General features: G+C 45.2%; 1 protein-coding gene across 3 annotated transcripts in view; it reads left to right on the forward strand.

Moving 5' to 3' along the window:
• The window catches only part of LOC137372320 (receptor tyrosine-protein kinase erbB-4-like), a 1,059,900-nt gene that overhangs the window by 601,497 nt on the left and 437,793 nt on the right, over window positions 1–20,610 (forward strand). For all 3 annotated transcript variants that reach the window (XM_068036154.1, XM_068036155.1, XM_068036157.1), the window contains exons 4-5: window positions 7,465–7,599; window positions 19,978–20,043. In XM_068036154.1, the coding sequence (XP_067892255.1) occupies window positions 7,465–7,599; window positions 19,978–20,043 (201 nt within the window). The remainder of the gene's footprint in view (window positions 1–7,464; window positions 7,600–19,977; window positions 20,044–20,610) is intronic.

Below are 20,610 nucleotides of genomic sequence, written 5' to 3' on the forward strand. Positions count from 1 at the left end.
TGAGATTGTGAAAGACCTATATACATGCAAGTCTTCCTCTTCTCTAACTTCCCCCAGCCACCCCGTGCCCCCCATACCCAGCAGTCAGAGCACCTTATAAGCAGGTATGGCAACTCCCGGCCGTGCTGCTCTATGTCATTGCTATAGAAGCACAGTTTGGAGGGAAGGAGAGTGAGGCACCATGTCAACAGAATGCAGCCTACCAGATATTACCACCACCCACCCCCACAAAGAATTTACTGGCCCTATGAGGAAAAAGGAGCAGGAGTAGGCCTCACAGCCCCTTCAGCTTGCTCTTCCATTCAATAAAATCATGGCTGATCTTCTACCGCAACTCCATTTCCCAGCCCCATTCCCATATCCCTTGATTCCATTAGAGTTCAAAAATCAGTGCTACGATGCCTCCAGCCTCCTGGAAGAAGTGGAGAGTATGAGCCTCCTGGAAGAAGTGGAGAGTATGATCCATGTGTTACCTTGCCAGCCTGAAAGAGCAGAGCACTGTAGCTGCCTTTCCAGTTTTTCCCCTCGCTTTGCTTCTGAATACTGGAGGCCGAGCAGCACTTATAAGCATCCCAGCCTTTGAGCTGCTACAATCTACCGTGTGGCAGCTTATTTGAATACTCGGGTCAGCCTGCCCATCCTAATCACGTGCCGGCAGTGGTGTCAGCTGTCTGTGCACAGGTGCTGGCGCCATTTTTAAACGGCAGAGGCTCTGCCGGTGAATTTAAATTTTTAATGTCATACCCCCACTGCTGCAATAAAAGTTCTATCACCCCTTTCCCACTCCACAATACAAATAAAATTAAGTATTTGCCCTCTCCCCCACAAAACACTTACCTTTGAAATATGAATTTCCACCGATACCGTACAAAGTTTAAAGTTCACCCCTTCCCACCATCCCCTACGCTCATGACCATTATTTGACCCAGTTTACCCCCTTCCTGCACGAAAAATCTGAACTACCCCCCCATCCCCTGCAATCCCACCAGCGTCATACCTGCTTTCCCTAGACAGGGAAGTGAAGGCACAGGAGTGCCGGCTGCTGCACTGAAGGTCATGGTGGGCCCATAAGATCCCAGGTAGGTTTACTTAAATGTATTCAGGGTGCTCATTTCACTATGCAAAGTCAGGTCCCATTGCCCAGTGATGGGGAGTCCGGTGGGGGGGTGGGAGGGGTGGGGGGGGGCGCCACAGAGCCTCACCGCCACCTGGAAGATTGGTCTAGCCTTCCCAGCGTCGGGCTCCATGGCGGGCCTCTGCAAGAACAATCTTCCAGCCCACCGCCCCGCCACGGAGCCCGACTTCGGGAGCCCAGTAAAATCCAGCCCATAATTTGAAATGTGTAACCATCCTCTACTCACTGCATTTTTCTGGAGAAATAATCCTGCTGTACTCAGAAGACTCTTGTTTGTTGTAGTCACTGCCTTTGCTGTGCTTTGTAAATTCAGACCACAAGTCTGGCCTTGCCTCCAAACCATTGGCTGGCACAGTGTTGCTAATATTCACTCCGTTTCTTTTTAAAGAGGGACGCTAAATCACATGGTGGGCGGGGAGGGCGGGTTTCCAGGCCAATATGTTAGAAATCACACTTGGCAATTTGCAGTACAGGGCTTTTTATTGTTATGTTCTGTTTGTTTAATGGGCATATTTCCCTGTAGTTACTGCAGCTAGTAAATTCCACCAACTGCGTATTCTTTTGCTGCACTTATAATAAATGCAAGAATTAATCTTGTGCTACAAAGTTATAGGTCCCACAGGATCAGGAATAATTCTTATTTATTATCTAATTACGCTGCTATAAATCAGACTGAGCTCTCTGTGGAGATGCCACTCTGAGATCTAAATGGTTAAAATTATTAATGGCAAAAATATGCTTGTGTATAATACATCCTGTTCCAGTGTCTTGCTGTGTAGCTTAATAGTCCTCAGTCAAAGCTGAGCTGTAAAATGATAAGCAGGAGAGTACACAGTGCATAAGCCCTGGTAATGAAAAAATTTAATCAAACCTAGTGGTGTATACAAGAATTATTAGCACATTTCAGTTCCTTAACTTATTGAAATGTCAAATGGGATACATCTTAGGTTACAGCCATTCCTATTGAAAAACCATTCAGTGGGAGCATAGATTAAATTGCCTGCTCTATTGCCAAGAGTCAGTCTTTTTGGTTTAGTAAAACATAGTGCAAAATACTCTTGCATCTGGAATTCACCAGGATTGCTTTTCAACTCTCACAGTAACTCAGCCGTCCTGATATGGTAACACCCTCTTTTCTCAATGACACCTCCATTGTGTTACATTTTGCAGCTGAACATAATCACACAAGTCAAAAATATGGTGACAGCAGCAGGGAGGTATTATATTTAACAGCTGATTTCTTTCTGCTGCTGTTCATCTAATATTTGATTTAATTGACAAGGCACAGTTAAGATGTTCACGTTACTGCGGGGATTATTTTTTTCAACCTCTTTGCAATCAGGAGGGATTTGTTGTTCATCTCAGCTGAACAGAGTGGAGCAAGCGGCTATTTGTCACCAAACTAATGAAAGTGCTCACCTCCAAACTGGATTAGCAAATTATGTCACCAGACCAAATCCAAGGCAACATTGATGCATGTTGCTTTCACAGGGGGAATTTCTTTTCACAGAGAGTGGTGAGAATGTGGAGCTCGATGTCACATGCAGTGGTAAAAGTAGAGCATTGATCATTTAAGGGGAGGCTTGATATAATCATGCTAGAGATGGGAATAGAGGTACACAGGAGCAGGGTTGGAAGTGGAGTTCTAGTGGGAGGAGGCTTGTGTGGTGTATAAACATCAGTTAGGCTGATGGCCTGTTTATGTCCAGTAGATTTAATATATGTATTGAATTGCATCAGATCCTGGGGTATAATCTTTTCTTTGCATCACTTTTTAATATTTTTATTCATTCACGGGATGTGGTTATCACTGGCTAGACCAGCATTTATTGCCACCCCTAACTGCCCTTGAGAAGATGGTGGTGAGCTGCCTTCTTGAACTGCTGCAGTCCACAGTGCTGTTAGGAAGGGAGTTCCAGAATTTTGACTCAGCGACAATTTAGGAACGATGATATATTTAAATATTGCTGAAAATATAGACATGATGTCAAAGCTTTTCGTCTTGCACTCATCAGGACAATCCGCAAGAATACCAATGTAAGGGAAAACAACAATTTTATACTGTAGATGGTACACACTGCTGCCACTGTGCGTCGATGGTGAAAGGAGTGAATGTTTAAGGTGGTGGATGAGGTGCCAATCAAGCGGGCTGCTTTGTCCTGGGTGGTGTCGAGCTTCTTGAGTGTTGTTGGAGCTGCACCCATCCAGGCAAGTGGAGAGTATTCCATCACACTCCTGACTTGTGCCTTGTAGATGGTGGACAGTCATTGGTGAGTCATGAGGTGAGTTACTCACCGCAGATTTCCTAGCCTCTGACCAATCCCAGGTGCTATAAGATGCAAGTTGCTGTTGTTGATCAGGATGTTGGAATCCAATCTGTAGACATCTGAACTCTCTAGATGCACCATGTTGATTGACACAGATTGACATTGCCACAATGCAGGGCTACACAACCTTACTGCTGCTCAGAAGTCCCCTTCCAACATGGATCTCTGCACCTGTTGAGTGAGTTCCCAACAGTAGGCGAATGGCAGGAAATGATGGAGGTATCTCTTAGACTGTCTCTGTCCCTGTTCAAATAAATACAATTCTTGTGTCAACCAGCATGCAAACCCTCATCAGTACTTGTGCCACCCATTATTTCAGGGCCAACTGCAGATTCAAAACAAGGTGTTGCTTGGCCATAACCATCATTCGTGGAACCCATCGGCATGCAAAGCCCTCCACTTCACACACTTCTTCCACAGTGAACTACTTAGAAGAGAGCACATGGAGAGGAAGAAGCTGTACACCATAAACTGTCACAAAGAGGCAACATTGGGGTAAAACACACTGTGCCTGAACCACAACCAGTTAAGGTGAATAAAACCAATGCCATTCATTCTCTACTGTGTCCTGAGAATTCTTTGCTATTAGCAGATTGGTGAGAAATGATGCTGTATTCAGATGTGCTGATGCTGGGATGAGTGCAATGAGGGTTGTTTGGCTTGAATATTGAAAAGTGGCTGGAACTGCCAGTTGTGCTTTGGCCATGTGATCCAGTTCACTGGAGAAGTCTCCTATTAGCAGCTTTTGTTTCACTCTGGCTGATTAGTGACTTGTTTGGGCTCATATGTCTTTTGCCTCTTGCTCTCAATGTTGGCAGAGCTGCCATTTCTTGCCAATCTCCAGTTGCCCTGATGGTGAGCCTTCTCCTTGAGCCACTGCAGGCCTGCTACTCCCGTAATGGTGTTAGGAAGGGAATTCCAGGATACTGACCCAGTGGCGATGAAGGAACGATGACACATGGCCCAGTGTGACTTGGAGGGGAACTTGGAGGAAATGATGCTCCTGGGACTTTGCTGCTCTTGTCCTTCTCAATGGCAGTGGCCGCATGGAGAGAGGTGCTGATGAAATGAGCTTTGTGAGTTGCTGCTGTGTATCCTGTACATAGTACATCCACAATGCTCTGTTGATGTACTGGGGCACTGATCAAATAAGTTGCTCTGTTCTGGATAGTGTGGAGTTTCTTGCATGTGTGACTGGACTCTTCCTGGCAATTGGTGAATATTCCATCACACTAAGAACTGTTAAATCAATGCAGTAGTTGGAAAATACAAAATACTACTTTTAGTTGCTCTTAAATTATCAATAGTTGGAAATTGAAGCAGGAAATGAAAAAAATGCTGAGACATTCCATATAAAAGAAATTGTTAGCATTCGACTGTCATGATTTTCATCGTTACCTATTTACAGTTCGTTCCACATCCAGCTCGAAGTCACTGTCAGATGCTCCTGACCCAGCCTTTTGCTTTCGTTTTTTTTCTTGGCTTTGTTTTGTTTCTTTTCAGCCTTTTAATTCACGTCCTGTAGGTGGGGGAGGGGCTATGAGGGGTCAGGAGGTGAGCCACCTGTCAATGAATGTTCAACCTTTGCTCTGCTCCTGCAGCCATGGTGTTTAAATAGCCAGTCCAGTCAAGCTTCAGGTCAGCAGTGACCTCCAAGATATTGATGGTGGGAGACTTGGCAATGGAGGTGCCATATTCCTAAACTTTTGATGAGGAAAAGTCACTGATGAAGTATCTGAAGGCGGTTGAGCCTAGAATGCTCTCCTCAGGAACTTCTGTGCTATACCCTGGGGCTGCGATGAGCGTCCAATGAGATCCATAACCGTCTTCCTTTGTTTCAGGTATGACTGCAGCTACTGGAGGCGTTTCCCTTTGACTCCCCGTTGACCTCAGTTTTTCGAGGACCTTTTGGTGGCACCCTCGGTCTTGAGCTCACGAGCGGATACTCTCACCTGAACTCTGGCATTCAGCTCTTGTGTCCAAGTCTGGATCAAGGTTGTGCTGAAGTCTGCAGCCAAGTGGTTCTGGCAGAACCCAAACTGGGTGTCAGTGAGCAAGCTATTATAGTGAGTAAGTGCCACGTGATGGCACTGTTAATGATTCCTTCGAATATTAGAGGATGCTATTTGCATTAATATTGGAATTGACACCAGCTCTCTATAGGCCAGGCGGCACAATTGCTACTCAGTGAGTAGCTGAGCCAAACAAGTGCAGGCTGGTCAATGCTAAGTTGGCTGGTTGCAGGTGATATAACAATAATGGCATGGAAGGAGGAAAATTAATTCAACCAGAGTTTCCAGTTGCTGATTGGTGTCTGATAGTTCCAGTGAAATCTCTTGGCCATCCCCGATTTTCCTCGCTGCTTGGGCAGCTGTGCCTTCAGCTTTCTGGGCCCCAAGCTCTGGCATTCCCTCGCTAAGCCTCTCCACCATGCTACCTCTCTCTATTACAATGCTCCTTATCACCTATCCCTTTCTTCAAGCATTTGGTCACCTCCCCAATACCTCCCGATGTGGCTTGGTGTCAAATTTTGTCTGATAAAGCTTCTGTAATACACCTTGTGGTTTTGCTTTGTTAAAGGTACTGTATGAATGCAGTTGATGGATGTGGTCTCATTGTAACATTCCACTAAAGTATGGCACCTCAGACAGTGCAGCACTCCTTTAGTAATGCATTAAAGTTTCAGCCTGAGCTGTAACTCATGACCTTCTGCCTCGGAGGTGAGGGTGCTACCAATTGACCCACGACTGACCCCTCTTGAGGACACCCTTTGTGAACTGGTCATCCCTCTGTAGAGGTTCACCTTTAGAGCACAGCTCAGGAATGCAGGACTGAATGTCAGATTAATTGTTGTTGTTTAAAGTGCACTTGTGTGGCTGCTGGGTGAGGTTTGGTCTCTTGTGTGACCCTCCGATCAAGTAGCCTGGCAACAACCATTGCCATTGCCCAGCCTCACACATGAATGTCCACATAGACTGGCACCATGCCAAGGAATCAGCACCTCCAGAAGAAGTGATGAGACAACTCGAAGGGGGAACACATCATTTTTAAAAATGACACTTTGAGGTAACATTTCCAAATGGGGACTCCCATCACAGAGTCTTACTCACCAGAAGGGCGTATTGACTTATCGCAGGCATGCTCTTCATGATTTCCAACAGGGAGTGAGCCCACAAGTTCCTGATGTAGGCTCTCATTGGGTCAAGCTCTGTGCCGGGAGCACATAAGGGGAAAATTTAGCCTTTGCTCCAAAACACGACTTCCCCGAGCAAAGCAAAATGTTAAGCTTACTGTTGCAATAAAAGCTCTGAGGCCGTTGACAGTGGGATATGTTTAAAAATTCAGTGTGGTTCATACACAATTGACAACATTCATACACAGATCTCCCTGTCGCGAATCGAGCCCCCATCTTTATGACATGAGTCAGGAAGCCGCTCAGCGCTGCACTGCTGTAACTTCGCTAAGGATCACGCCGCACTTGCGGCAATGTTATGGCAGTGGCGTGGAAGTAGATGCGAAGAGATTCCTGGCCATGATTTTATGTCTTAGCTTGTAAGTCAGGTGGTTAACTTTGCTGTTTAGCCATACTGTAAAACTACAGACTGCATTGCAGCGTTGTGTTTAAGCTACAGGTGCAATTTAGCCCCTTGTCCGCTTTTTCTCAAAGACACCTCGGTGTAGGGGTGGGCACTTTGCTGAGGGGGAGAGGTGTGGTTGTCATGCAGTAATGTTTAAAGCTGCATTCAATGCCTCAGCAACCTTAGTCAAGTTTGGTAGAGTAGAGCCAAGCACGAAGATTGGAAATAGTAGCTTATGCAAAAGTAAAGACACTCTGCAGTGATCTTGGGGAATGTAAAATGCACTTGTTGCCTTTGGTGTTGCCTGAAGGAAGTGAGTAAGATAGGATTTCCATTGAGGGCGGGAGCAGCAATTGATCCTAATTGAGAAAATCATTGTGTTTATTAAGGTACTTCTTCAATCCTGCATTCTGTTCTTCCACAGAAATCCTGAATGGAGGCATCTACATTGACCAGAACAAGTTTCTCTGCTATGTGAACACCATTCATTGGCAGGATATCGTGCGCGACCCGCCAACTGCAGATATTATAATCGTTCCCACCAACACCACTGTGGCGTGTAAGTATCACACCTTTACATCTCTGTTCAGATAGGATCAGATAGGATTTCTAATGTTCAGTTTAAAACCAAATGGCTAATGAACATTATATAAAACAGTCGATTCCATAATCGAGGAGCGTTGTTCTAGAGAGCGCTGGTCGGGGAATCACTGGCCCCACAGCCCCCTCATTTTCCACCCGCTTAAGTTAATGGGATGGAAATTCAGGACATAAGGGCCCAGGTTTATCCGGCCAGCGCTCCCTGCGAGTACCACTCCGTGCTGGGATTGCCCGATTGGAAATCAACACTCACATCTTCACGCCTGTGAGTGATTGGTGAAATTAATGATTTGCCGAGACATTCGTCTGAGCCTTTTGTTCCAACTAGTCCATTCAACACTGTTGTTAGACACTGGAAAGCAGTGGTGTCGAAGACATTAGCCACTCGTGACATGTGGCAAAGTGAAAATCCAGACACTAAAAGTTGTTTTTCTGATTAGTAAATAAAAAATGAGAAATTGACACTCATTGAACATGTGATCTCAATACTCAACTTTAGATGGTGCATTGATGTGTATTTTAATCTTCTTGTGCGCATGTTAGTAAAATGGTAAAATGAAAATAGAGGATGTCCTTCTAGCCCGGAGGCCAATTGAGGCCATTAAGTGGCATTTAACCAGTGGGGGGGGGGCCTTCACCACATGTGGAGTCACCCAGTAAAACTAGGCAGCTTCCCTGGGGGCTAGTTTGCAGGGGGGAGGCCTCCTCTCTGGGCAATCTGTGACCCCCAGTGGCAAAGGCCACCTCCGCACCAATATCCCCCCCCCCCCCACCCGCGCTCTCAATGGTGAGCCCATCCCACTTACCTCTGGTCCAGGGCTCCAGTGCTGCTCATGGTGCCCAGGCCTATCTGCAGTCCCAATTGAGCCGCTGAAGCTGCTGAGCTGCCGGCCCTCTGCCGGTCTTCAAAGGGACCCCGCACCAGGCAGTCATTTGCCCCCAAACGGCCAATGCAGGGTTCCCCTAGCTTTCCTGACCCAGTGTCGGGACCTCCACTGCCTGCACAAAATTCAGTCTAGACTGTGCAAGTGTTTTTTCAGCGTTGTATGCGGTTACTTCCTTTGTTGCTGAATAGTGGTAGATATTTGTTATGTGAATATATTCATGTGAATTGCATTTGCCTGTCTGTGTGAGTGTCTGTGGCATATTTTTTTACTTTTTACATTCATTCTTGGGATGTGGGCGACACCAGCAAGACCAACATTTATTGCCCATCTCTAGTTGTTCTTGAGAAGATGGTGAAGAGCCACCATCTTGTGCCTTCTCTGTGCAGTGAAGGTGCTTCCACAGTGATGTTAGGTCGGGAGTTTGACCCAGCGATGAAGAAGGAACAGTGTTGTAATTCCAAGTCAGGATGGTGAGTGACTTGGAGGAGAACTTGGAGGTGATGATATTGTTATACTTCTAGGTGGTCGAGGTTACAGGTTTGGGAAGTACTGTCGAAAAAGTTTTGGCGCGTGGATGCAGTGCATCTTGTGGAGGGTACACACTGCAGCGACAGTGCATCGGTGGTGGAGGGAGCCAATGTTTCAGGTGGTTGATGGGCTATTGATCAAGCAGGTTCCTTTGTCTTGGATGGTGTTGAGCTTTTTGAGTGTTGTTGCAGCAGCTGCACTCATCCAGATAAATGGAGAGTATTGGTCACACTCCTGACTTGTGTCTTGTGGGTAGTGGAGAATCTTTGGGGAGTCAGAATATCCAGTCTCTGACCTGCCCTAGTAGCCTCAACATTTTTGTTTTATAGTAAAATTAGTGCATGTGGCTAACTTGATGTTGCTGTCGTCACACCTCTGCCGAGTCAGCAATTTCTGTTGACAAAACTGCTTTGAAAGAAGGCTACGTTTGCTGACAATGCAACCACTAGGTGGTGCAGTACTAGCACATGCACAAATGCAGCCTCTTCCACCACAATGTCACTGTCTACGACGTTTCAGGCAGCTGCCAGTATTAAAGATGGCGTTGTGCAATTTATCACAAAAAACAAATTCAACCCTAAAATCCCCTCAACGGCTGCCATCGCCACCTCCAGCCCACCCCAAGTCCCCCGCTCCCCCCTGCTGTTGCGCTTCTCTTTGCCTGTCCCTCCTGCACCTTGCTGCTAGCTCCCCACTGCCTTCCCTTAGCCACTCGCTCCAGCCTTGCTGCTCCCCCCACCTGCGGCCTCTTGCTCCCCGCTCCTCACTGCCCCCCACCCTCCACCCCGCTGTCTAGCCGCTTGCTCCCTGCTCCTCGCTGCCCCTCGCCTTCCACCCCGCTCTCTGGCCACTGCCCTCCCTTAGCCACTCGCTTCGGCCTCACCGCTCTCCCCCCCCCCCCCCCCCCCCCCGCCTCTGGCCGCTCACTCCCCACTTCCCCCACCCCACCCCATTCTCTGACTGCTCACTTCCCGCTTCCCCACTCCACCCTCAGCTGCTCGCTCCAGACCTCACCACTGCTTCCCCCTCACTCCCCTGGACCAATCGTTCTCTGCTCCTCCCTTCCTCCCCCACCCCTGACTCCGCTCTCCAGCCGCTCGCTCCCCACTTTCCCCCCTCCAACTACTAGCTCCAGGCCACGCTGCTTCCCTCCTCTCGGCCACTTGCTCCCACCTTTGATCGTTCTCTGCCATGCCACCGAAGAAGCAATACAAGGGGTGACTGGGTGACGTAGGAGTGAGTGGCCAAGGTGGGGAATGGCTATTGGGGAAGACGGGGGCAAGGGGAGAAAGCGTCGAGGGTGTGAATGAATGGCTGAGAGGGGGGAAACGGGGAGGCGTGGAGCAAGTAGCTGAGGGGTAGAGCAGCAGGTTGTGCGGGAGCGGGTAGCTGAGGTGGGGGGGGGTGGGGCTGAGTGAGTGGCTGAGGGGGGATCGAGCAGGGTGAAGCGGCAATTGAAGAGGGGTGATGGGAGGGAGCGGAGTACTGTTCGGGTGAATGGAGACAGCTTTTGAGGGGTGATGACATCATTGTGTGGCGACGTCATGCATTCATACTGGCAGGCTGGAAAATGTTCACACACATTGATGGCATTTGCGATCGCTCTGTGCATACTCTGCATTGTAGGGTGTCACTTCGAAAAAAAGGCATGCATTTATACACAGAACCCTGTCACATCCCTCAGAAATATCCCAGACACATCACATACAACAAATTACTTTGAAGTGGAGCGATTATCACTTATGCAGATATGGTAGACAATTAGCAAGATCCCATGAACAGCAATTGGATGGATTACCAATAAGCTTTGGTGTTGGTTGAGGGAGCAATGTTGGCCAGCACGGCACGAGAAGTCCTGCTCTTCTTCAAATAGTGAGGTTTTTAGTGACCACTACAACCAATAGATGGGATCTACGCTTAACATCTCATCGCAATGGTGGCACTCACAACCAGGTAGAATTTCCTCAGTACTGCAGTTATTTATCAACTTAGGATTCCGAGCTCAAGTCCTGAAGTGGATGGGTGTGAAATTGGCCCATGCAGATTCTCTTTGATTTTTCTCTTTGTCTTGATGCAGCAACAACGTTCCTTGGTCTCCTACACCCAACAGCCAAGGCCACGAATTTGTTGGGCCGGGCGATGTGGGCACAAACTGGCACCTGACCATTCAATGGTATGGTGGGTTGGTACAGTAATAAAGCTGCTCCAGGGTTGCTGTCCCTTCATTTTTAACTGAAAGTGAATGGGATCAGTGCAGTGTTTGATTGATCTGGGTTTGATTGTATTAGTCTGACCATTGTTCACTGTGCTTGATTGCTTAAGCCTATGAGTGGAGCTTAAGAGTTGAAACTGAAACTAAAAGAGACAGACTGTTCTGAGGAAGGCATTGTACTGAAATCTTATAAGTGCTGAGATATTTTAAAGTAATGTAAATAAACCAGTTGGTGATTTAATACAAGTGTGATATTGGCATTGCTCTGAGATAAATCATATATATATAATATATCCAACAACGCAATGGAAACATAACAATTAGTAGTGCCTCTGCACGGCCTGTTCCATTCTCTCCTAGGAAGGCTATGGCTTATAAATGGTACAATGCTTTCAGAAGCATTCTTCCATCATGCAGACAGACAAATACAAGTAAAAACAGGAGCAAATAGTGCCTGCAAGAGGAAATTTATGCCATATAGTGATGGTAATGGAGTCTCCAAAATTAACAGTCAGCGTCAGAGAATTCTTGCAGTGAAAGAAATATTAACGATTAATCACAAGGTTGCAAAGCATGTGAATGAATATCCCACCAAACTCTGCAAAGGAGGCTCAGTAACTGTCATGCTCTCTGTCATTCTAATTGCTTTTTTTCTTAAAATTTCAAAGAGGAGTCATTCCTGGGATCCCACTGAGTAGCAATGAGCAATGCAATAGGAATAACTGTCGGGGTCATTTCTCAGCTGGGAAGTCCATTAAAACAAAGAGCGAAAGTGAGCCAATTTGGATCCCGTTTAATTGCCAGAAGCACAGTTTGTGAGATGGTCCTTTGAGGCTAAATGTAAATAGTTGGAATGAGACTGTTGTACACCACCACTTTTTCAAAACAAAACAATTCAATGCATTTAATGTAAAATGGTGGTATAAAATCTTGCAAGTATGGACAAACTGCCTTGCTTTTCATGTAGATTGTCTAACGCAGCCGTCCAGTGCCATGAATATGAATTTGCTGCTGTGACTCTCGATAAGTAATTAGAGATCATTAATTAACACTCCATGATCTACAGTTACAGCTGTTATTGCTGAATAAGACTTGTGAATTCCCTGCTGGGGTGAAATCATTTCACAACAGCTCTGACATATTAGTGAAGCACAAGAGGCATATTTCATATTCAGCCTTGCCACAGGAAGGTCAAAGCCATTGGCTGCCTTGCTTTACTGGTGCCGACTGCTGAAGTGTGCAGTCATAATGAACAGCGGGTCCCTGTGAGAATCCGACCAGCTATTATTAAAAATTGGGAATGCTGTTTACTAAACTTAGCTGACATTTAGTGGGAATAAATAGTAAATGCATTCTAATTCTCACGAGGATGATTTGCTTTTGGAAAGTCAAAAACTATTAAAATACGACTGCATTTTACACCATTCTCAATTTCTGAGCCTCGTTCGTGTTATCCTAATTTGTTCAAAATGTTGAAGTGAAGCATATAAAGTGCAGGATATGGAGTTTGAATAATTGGGACAGGTGATAGATTATTCCTATTACGTGAATATTCGACTCATTACTCTGAACCTAATGAAATAGTCATTGTACAAGCTCACAATCAGGTGATGACTGGGAACAGACTCAAATTATTTAGAATCTGAACAAACCTTCTGCCTATCACTTCACCTTTTGATTGGCCTTCACAGACTGAATGTCCACTCTCCAGTTGTACTTGAATTCCTTGAATTTCCCAGAATATTTATCCTTTTCATGGGATTATACATTTCATTTTTGACGATCTATCCTCTTTTTAGTTTACTATTAAATTGCTTGTGGCATTACCCACAGTCGAATGATAATTTTTTTTTTAATATACAAGCTAGAGAAGAATTGGGAGAGACTTGAGAAACTCACTGCACAGACCCACCTGGTGGCCAGAGACTGGAACTACAGCGTGACAGTTGACGTAGCAAAATTGAACATCCTGAGGTTATAATACGTGCTATATCAATACAAATATTTCTTTCATTGGCTTTGGAGCAGATGCATGACAGAAGCTTCCATTAACCCCACCTACCTGTAAGGGAAGATAGGAATAGGGTTCCACAAAGAGCCCTTGGCAACCCTTTTCAGGTTTCTGTACAATGAATACAATGCAGTGTCGAAAAATCATGTCAACCTTCACCAACATGTCACAGCACCAAAAATAGAATTGTAGGCATAAAAGGACATTTTTCAGACTGGAAAGATGTAGTGAGGGGTGTGCCACAGGAGGCTGTGTTGGGGCGACTGTTATTTACTAATATCTATACTTACATGTGTACAGTTTTGGTCCCTGTATTTAAGAAAGATATACTGGCATTGAAGGCAGTTCAAAAGAGATTCACGAGGCTGATTCCTGGGATGAAGGGGTTGACTTATCAAGAACGGCGAAACAGGTTAGGCCTTGATTCATTAGAGTTTAGAAGAATGAGGGGTGATCTTATTGAAATGTACAAGATTCTGAGGGGGCTTGACAGGGTAGATATTGAGAAGATGTTTCCACTAGTGGGGGAATCTCAAACTAGGGTACATAGTTACAGAATTAGGGGACACTCATTTAAAACTGACATGCGAAGGAATTTCTTCTCTCAGAGGGTAGTGAATGTCTGGAATTCTCTACCCCAGAGAGTTTTATTTATTTTATTTATTGATACAGCACTGAAACAGGCCCTTCGGCCCACCGAGTCTGTGCTGACCATCAACCACCCATTTATAATCCTCCATTACCCTCTCACATCCCCACCTTCCCTCAATTCCCCTACCATCTACCTATACTAGGGGCAATTTATAATGGCCAATTTACCTAACAACCTGCAAGTCTTTGGCTGTGGGAGGAAACCGGAGCACCCGGAGAAAACCCACACGGTCACAGGGAGAACTTGCAAACTCCACACAGGCAGTACCCAGAATTGAACCCGGGTCGCTGGAGCTGTGAGGCTGCGGTGCTAATCACTGCGCCACTGTGGAGGTTGGATCACTGAAAGTATTTAAATAGGAGGTAGATAGATTTTTGAAATATCGGGGAGTTGAGGTCTATGAGGATTTGGCACGAAAGAGGAGTTGAGGTTGGGGCAGATCGGTCATGATCTTATTGAATAGCAGGGCAGGCTTGAGGGACCGAATGGCCTACTTCTGCTCCTATTTCTTATGTTCTTAGAATTTGAGGGAATGGTTTTGGAAATGCTGACACCAAAACAGGGGATGTGACAAATTATAATGAGAATGGGGAAAAGGTACAAGAGGATGTGGATAGGCTAGCAGGATGGGCAGATAGGTGGCAGATGCAGTTTAATGTAGACAACTGTGAAGTAATACATAGACTAGGGAAAGAAAATGCACCTTGAGTGTAGGATTTTAGAGGGAGTTTGATTTGTGCAGATACACAGGTCATTAAAAGTGGCTGCACATGTCGATTAAAACCTTAAGAAAGCTAATGGGACCTTTGCTTTAGGTTCTAGTAGCATATGTACAAAAGCAAGAAGGTAACATCAAACCTATATAAAGTGGATCCAAGTAAGCTGTGTAGAGTTTAAGCACAAGAGCTTATATTTACAAATTAAGGACAGTAAAAGAAAACAGGAAAGGCAGAAGGAATGTGTTTACTAAAAAAAATAGTAAGTATGTCAAACAGATTCCGATGTCCCATTGTGTGGGTAGGTGAGGATTGATTGGGAAATCTTATTCTTCTGCTGAACCTTTTGCCAATTTCTTTTTGAAATCATTAGTAGGACAGCCCATGTAAAAATATGTAAAAAGGGGACAAGAGTAAATGAAGACATCTTTGCTTCCCGTGAAGTACATTAACATTAAAATGTATTTTGAACAAGCAACCTATACATGCATGGTACAAATAAACAGATGGTGTGGAATGACAGCAAATTATACACAGGCGATGCCAGCCAGCCACAGTTTGCAGAGATAATTACCTTAAATGAACTCTAATGCAGCAACAACGTGACACTTAAACAAGGCCTGTGACAAGATGTGTAATTACAGCAATAACCTTTTGAACCCATCAAAGAAACAACTGAGATATCATTTTCGAGAAATCAGGGGGGAAAAAAATGACCCTAACGAGGACAAATCTCTATAACCTCTGCAGAAAGCAACAGCTGGAAAAGAATGTCCAAGCATTGACAGGTGCACTATAGATGGTCAATGACCTTTTAGCACTGAGCTCCTGCGGCCTGCTTTTATCTGGTGTAACTAGATGTCTGTATCATAGAATCGCTTAGCACAGAAGGGGGCCATTCGGCCCATTGTGCTGTGCCAGCTCTTTGAAAGAGTTATCCAATTAGTCCCACTCCCCTTGCTCTTTCCCTACAGCCCTGGTATTAAAAAAAAATGAAGATTGGACTCTGATGAATGGACTTCTATTGATACATCCTAAAGTTGATGAGCGGTCACAAGCTGGGTTTCACATTGGAACAATTGCCACACTTCTATGTTTAGATTCAGGAGGCTGAAGGAAAATGTAAATCATCACTGAGAAAACTTTGCAAGAAGCAACTGAAAGCCTTCCTTTACTTTTGTCTGTAGACAGGATGATCTGTGCAAGTGGGGTTGGGTTGACAAGTTTTGGTCTGCCTTTTCAACCTTTTCTCAGTGTTTTTGCGAAGTCATTAGAAGTGTATCCTATCATATATCGACAGAGAACACTTGTAAATTCAGCTGGCGTATTTGTTTTTTAGAGTAATTAATGGGGTTAATATAAGAATGTATGAAATAGGAGCAGGAGTAGGCCCTACCGCCCTCACAAGCCATTCAGTAAGATCATGGCTGATCATTTGCCTCAACTCCACTTTTGCTCCCTATCCCCATATCCCTTGACTCCCTCAGTGTCCAAAAATCTATTGATCTCAGTCTTGAATATACTCAATGAGTACAACTCATTGTACTCTGAGGTGGATAATTCCAAAGATTCACAACCCACTGAGTGAAGAAATTGCTCCTCATTGCAGTCTTCAGCCAATTCGATTCACTCCACGTGATATCAAGAAATGGTTGAAGGCACTGGATACAACAAAGGCCTGACAACACCCCAGCTGTAGTACCGAAGACTTGTACTCCAGAGCTAGCCGCACACCAGACCAAGCTGTCCCAGTACAGCTACAACACTGGCACCTACCCAACAATGTGAAAAATTGCCCAGTAGAATTGTCCTATCCACAAAAATCAGGACAAATCCAACCCGGCCAAATACCGCCCCATTAGTCTACTCTCACTCATCAGCAAAGTAATGGAAGGTGTCGTAGACAGTGCTATCAAGCACCACTTAAACAGCAATAACCTGCTCACCGATGCTCAGTTTGGGTTCCGCCAGGGTCACTTGGCTCCTGACCTCATTACAGCATTGGTCAAAACATGGACAAAAGAGCTGAATTCAAGAGGTGATTGCCCTGGATATCAAGGCAGCATTTGACCAAGTGTGGCATCAAGGGGCCCTAGCCAAACTGAAGTCAATGGGAATCAAGGGGAAAACTCTGCACTGGTTGGAGTCACACCTAGCACAAAGGAAGACGGTTCTGGTTGTTGGAGGCCAATCATCTCACCCCAAGAACATTGCTGCAGGAGTTCCTCAGGTAGTGTCCGAGGGCCAAATATCTGCAGCTGCTTCATCAATGACCTTCCCTCCATCATAAGGTCAGGAGTGGGGTTGTTTGCTGATGATCGTATGATGTTCCACACCATTCGTGACTCCTCAGATACTGAAGAAGTCCGTGTCCATATACAGCAAGATCTGTACAATATCCAGGCTTGGGCTGATAAGTGGCAAGTAACATTCACGCCACACAAGTGCCAGGCAATGACCATCTCCAGTAAGAGAGAATCTAACCATCTCCCCTTGACATTCAATGACATTACCATCGCTGAATACCCCACTATCAACTTCCTGGGGGTTACCATTGACCAGAAACTAAACTGGAACAGCCACATAATTACTGTGGCTACAACAGCGGGTTAGAGGCTGGGTATTCTGTGGTGAGTAACCCATCTCCTGACTCCCCAAAACCTGTCCACCATCTACAAGGCACAAGTCAGGAGTGTGTAGGAATACCTTCCACTTGCTTGGATGAGTATGGCTTCAACAACACTCAAGAAGCTCGACGCTATCCAGGACAAAGCAGCCTGCTTGATTGGCACCCCATCCAACACCTTGAACATTCACTCCCTCCACCACCGACGCACAGTGGCAGCAGTGTGTACCATCTATAAGATGCTCTGCAGCAACCCACCACGCCTCCTTTGACAGCACCTTCCAAACCCGCGACCTCTTCCACCTAGAAGGACAAGGACAGCAGACGCATGGGAACATCACCACCTGCAAGTTCCTGTCCAAGCCACACACCATCCTGACACAGAACTATATCGCCATTCCTTCACTGTCGCTGGGTCAAAATCCTGGAACTCCCTTCGTAACAGCACTATGGGTGTACCTATACCACATGGACTGCAGCGGTTCATTCACCATCACCTTATCAAGGGCAATTAGGTTTGGGGAATGAATGTTGGCCTTGCATCCCATGAACGATTAAAATAAAACTAATTCTGAGACTATGACCCCTGATTCTATATTCTCCAGCCAGGACAAAAAAACCTCAGCATCTACCCTGTCAAACCCTTTAATTTGGTTGAATTTACCCGGGTGTCCAATAGTAAGACAGTAGCTCCAATGAGTCTTCTTTAGTGATCCAATGCAATGGATAAATGAACTGTACAGTCTGCTGCTTAGTCATATGGGAAGGTTCTACTAGTCTGGGTGGAGTTACCAGTTCTCAACATGGGTGGCAATGGGAGTGGTTTAATTGACCATCATAATGCCCTGTCCAGTGAAGGGAAGATCAGCCTGTGTTCCCGTTCCTCGCCACTTTTCTATGTTGGCGGCTCCCTTCTGCTCTGCTGAGGTAAGTAGCCTGGAGATGCTCACTCTCCAGGCGCTTGCATAAAGAATGACCGCTAAAGTGAGGTGTTAAACAGCTGGTAGTGCCTGTGGAATCACATCGCAGCATCAATCAACTGCTTCGGGAGAGAAAATATTTATAAAAATTCCAGTGACAGTTAACATGAATAAAGCATTGCTTGAGCAACTGAAGTCATTCTCTGAAATGGCATCTAGCAGCTGCCACACAAAGTGTAGCAGATCTCAAAAGGATGATAAAAAAAAACCTTACCTCAGACCGTCACTGACCTTCTCTCCCTCTTCCTGCTGAAAGTCCCATCCCCGGCCTCCTGCCTGTAAACCAGCTTCAGATGTCCTGTTATGTGAAAGGTGGTATAAAAGTACAGGCTGTTGTCTGTGGCTTTTGCTGTTGAGGCTTTATTGGATTTCTGAACCTTTTAAACACATATCGCACGGCTCCGCGAGGACGTTCTCTATAGTTAACCTCAACATTAGGTTAATCACTTGAAAATCAATGTGTGTGATCAGATATACAGACACTAGTCAACATCTCTTGCAGAGCGAAAACACCGCATATTAGTTCTGTATTAGTGTGGAGAATCTTTGATCCTTAAAGATATCTGCAATTCAGAAAAAAATACAGCTTCATATAGAGCAGGCATTTGGAAAGAGGAAAAACTGGTATTTGTTTCGTGCTTTTCACGTCTTCAGGATGCCTCAAAGTGCTTCATAATATAACATGTACTATACAGCACGGAAGCAGGCCATTAGGCTTAACTTATGCGTCTATTGCTTTTTGCCTCATGTACTTATCTAGGCTGACATTCCAGTGCAGTACTGAGGGAGTGCTGCACTGTTGGAGGTGCCGTATTTCAGATGAGACGTTAAACCAAGGCCCCATCTGCTCTTTCAAGTGGTTGTCAAAAGATCCCACTGTTCTATTTCAAAAAAGAGCAGGGGAGTTCTCCCGGCTGTCCTGATCAATATTTATCCCTCAGTCAACATCACTGAAAACAGACGATCTGCTCATTATCACGTTACTGCTTGTGGGATCTTGCTGTGCACAAATTGGCTGCCACATTCCCTACATTGCAACAGCAACTGCACTTCAATAATACTTAATTGGCTGTAAACACCATGAGGCATCCTGAGACTGTGAAAGCCATTGCAAGTATTTTTTCTCTTTGTCTTTTGCTTCAACTACTCCATGTGGTAATGAGTTCCAAATTCTCATCATTCTCTGACTAAAGAAGTTTCTCCTGAATTCCTTACTGGATTTATTGGTGACTATCTTCTATTTATGGCCTTGTTTTCAACTCCCCCACAAATGGAAACATCTTTTTTACATCTACCCTGTCAAGCCCTTCGGAATTTTTAGATCTTTATCAGTTCACCTCTCAGTCTTGTTTTTTAGAGAAAAGCGCCTCAGTTTGTTCAGTTTTCCCAGAAATTTGTAACCTCTTATTCCTGATCATCCTTGAAAATATTTTTTGCACTTTCTCCGGTGTTTCTATATCCTTCTTGTAATATGGAGACTGTAAACAACACTGTGAGAGTACCTTCACCATACAGACTGCTGCTGTTCAAGAAGGTGGCTCACCACCAACTTCTCAAAGGCAATTAGAGATTGCCAATATATCATTGCCTTGCCTGTGGCGTCCACATCCTGGGAATTCATGATAATGAAAGTACTTTTGAAATGTATTCACTATTGGAAGGTAGGTCATTATGTTTGGTGTGCTAATGGTGCTAACTTGGTGTCATTGTGGTTGCTGTGTGTAGGTGGGAGATGCCACAAGTCGTGCAATGGCCGCTGCTGGGGACCATCGGCGAATCAATGTCAGACCCGTGAGTATTTTTCCTAAAGCACATATTTTCATGGTGAATTCACACAGTGGGCCTGTAGATATCACTTACGCAATAACTCATGTGATTAAAAGTCTTGCTTGTAAGATCAGATCCTTGCTAAGTACATTCGCAACTACATTTTTTTTTACAGTGAATCCACAGCACAAAAACAGGCCATACAACCCAAGTAGTCTATGCTGGTGCTCTTATGCCATGCAATTGTAATGAACAGTCAGCTGTACGGATAAAGGCCACATCTTAGTAAACTTGGCAAAGTAGCTTTATCAAAAGGGAATAATCTATTTTGAGGGTTTACTTTGTAATTCACAATCTTTAGTTTTACAGCCTCAATTGGAGTTTGCAAGTTCTCCCTGTGTCTGCGTGGGTTTCCTCCGGGTGCTCCAGTTTCCTCCCACAGCCAAAAGACTTGCAGGTTGATAGGTAAATTGGCCATTATAAATTGCCCCTAGTATAGGTAGGTGGAGGGGAATATAGGGACAGGTGAGGATGTGGTAGGAATATGGGATTAGTGTAGGATTAGTATAAATGGGTGGTTAATGGTCGGCA

Source organism: Heterodontus francisci, chromosome 7 (genome assembly GCF_036365525.1).
Source record: "Heterodontus francisci isolate sHetFra1 chromosome 7, sHetFra1.hap1, whole genome shotgun sequence".
In the NCBI taxonomy this organism is placed as follows: Eukaryota; Metazoa; Chordata; class Chondrichthyes; order Heterodontiformes; family Heterodontidae; genus Heterodontus; species Heterodontus francisci.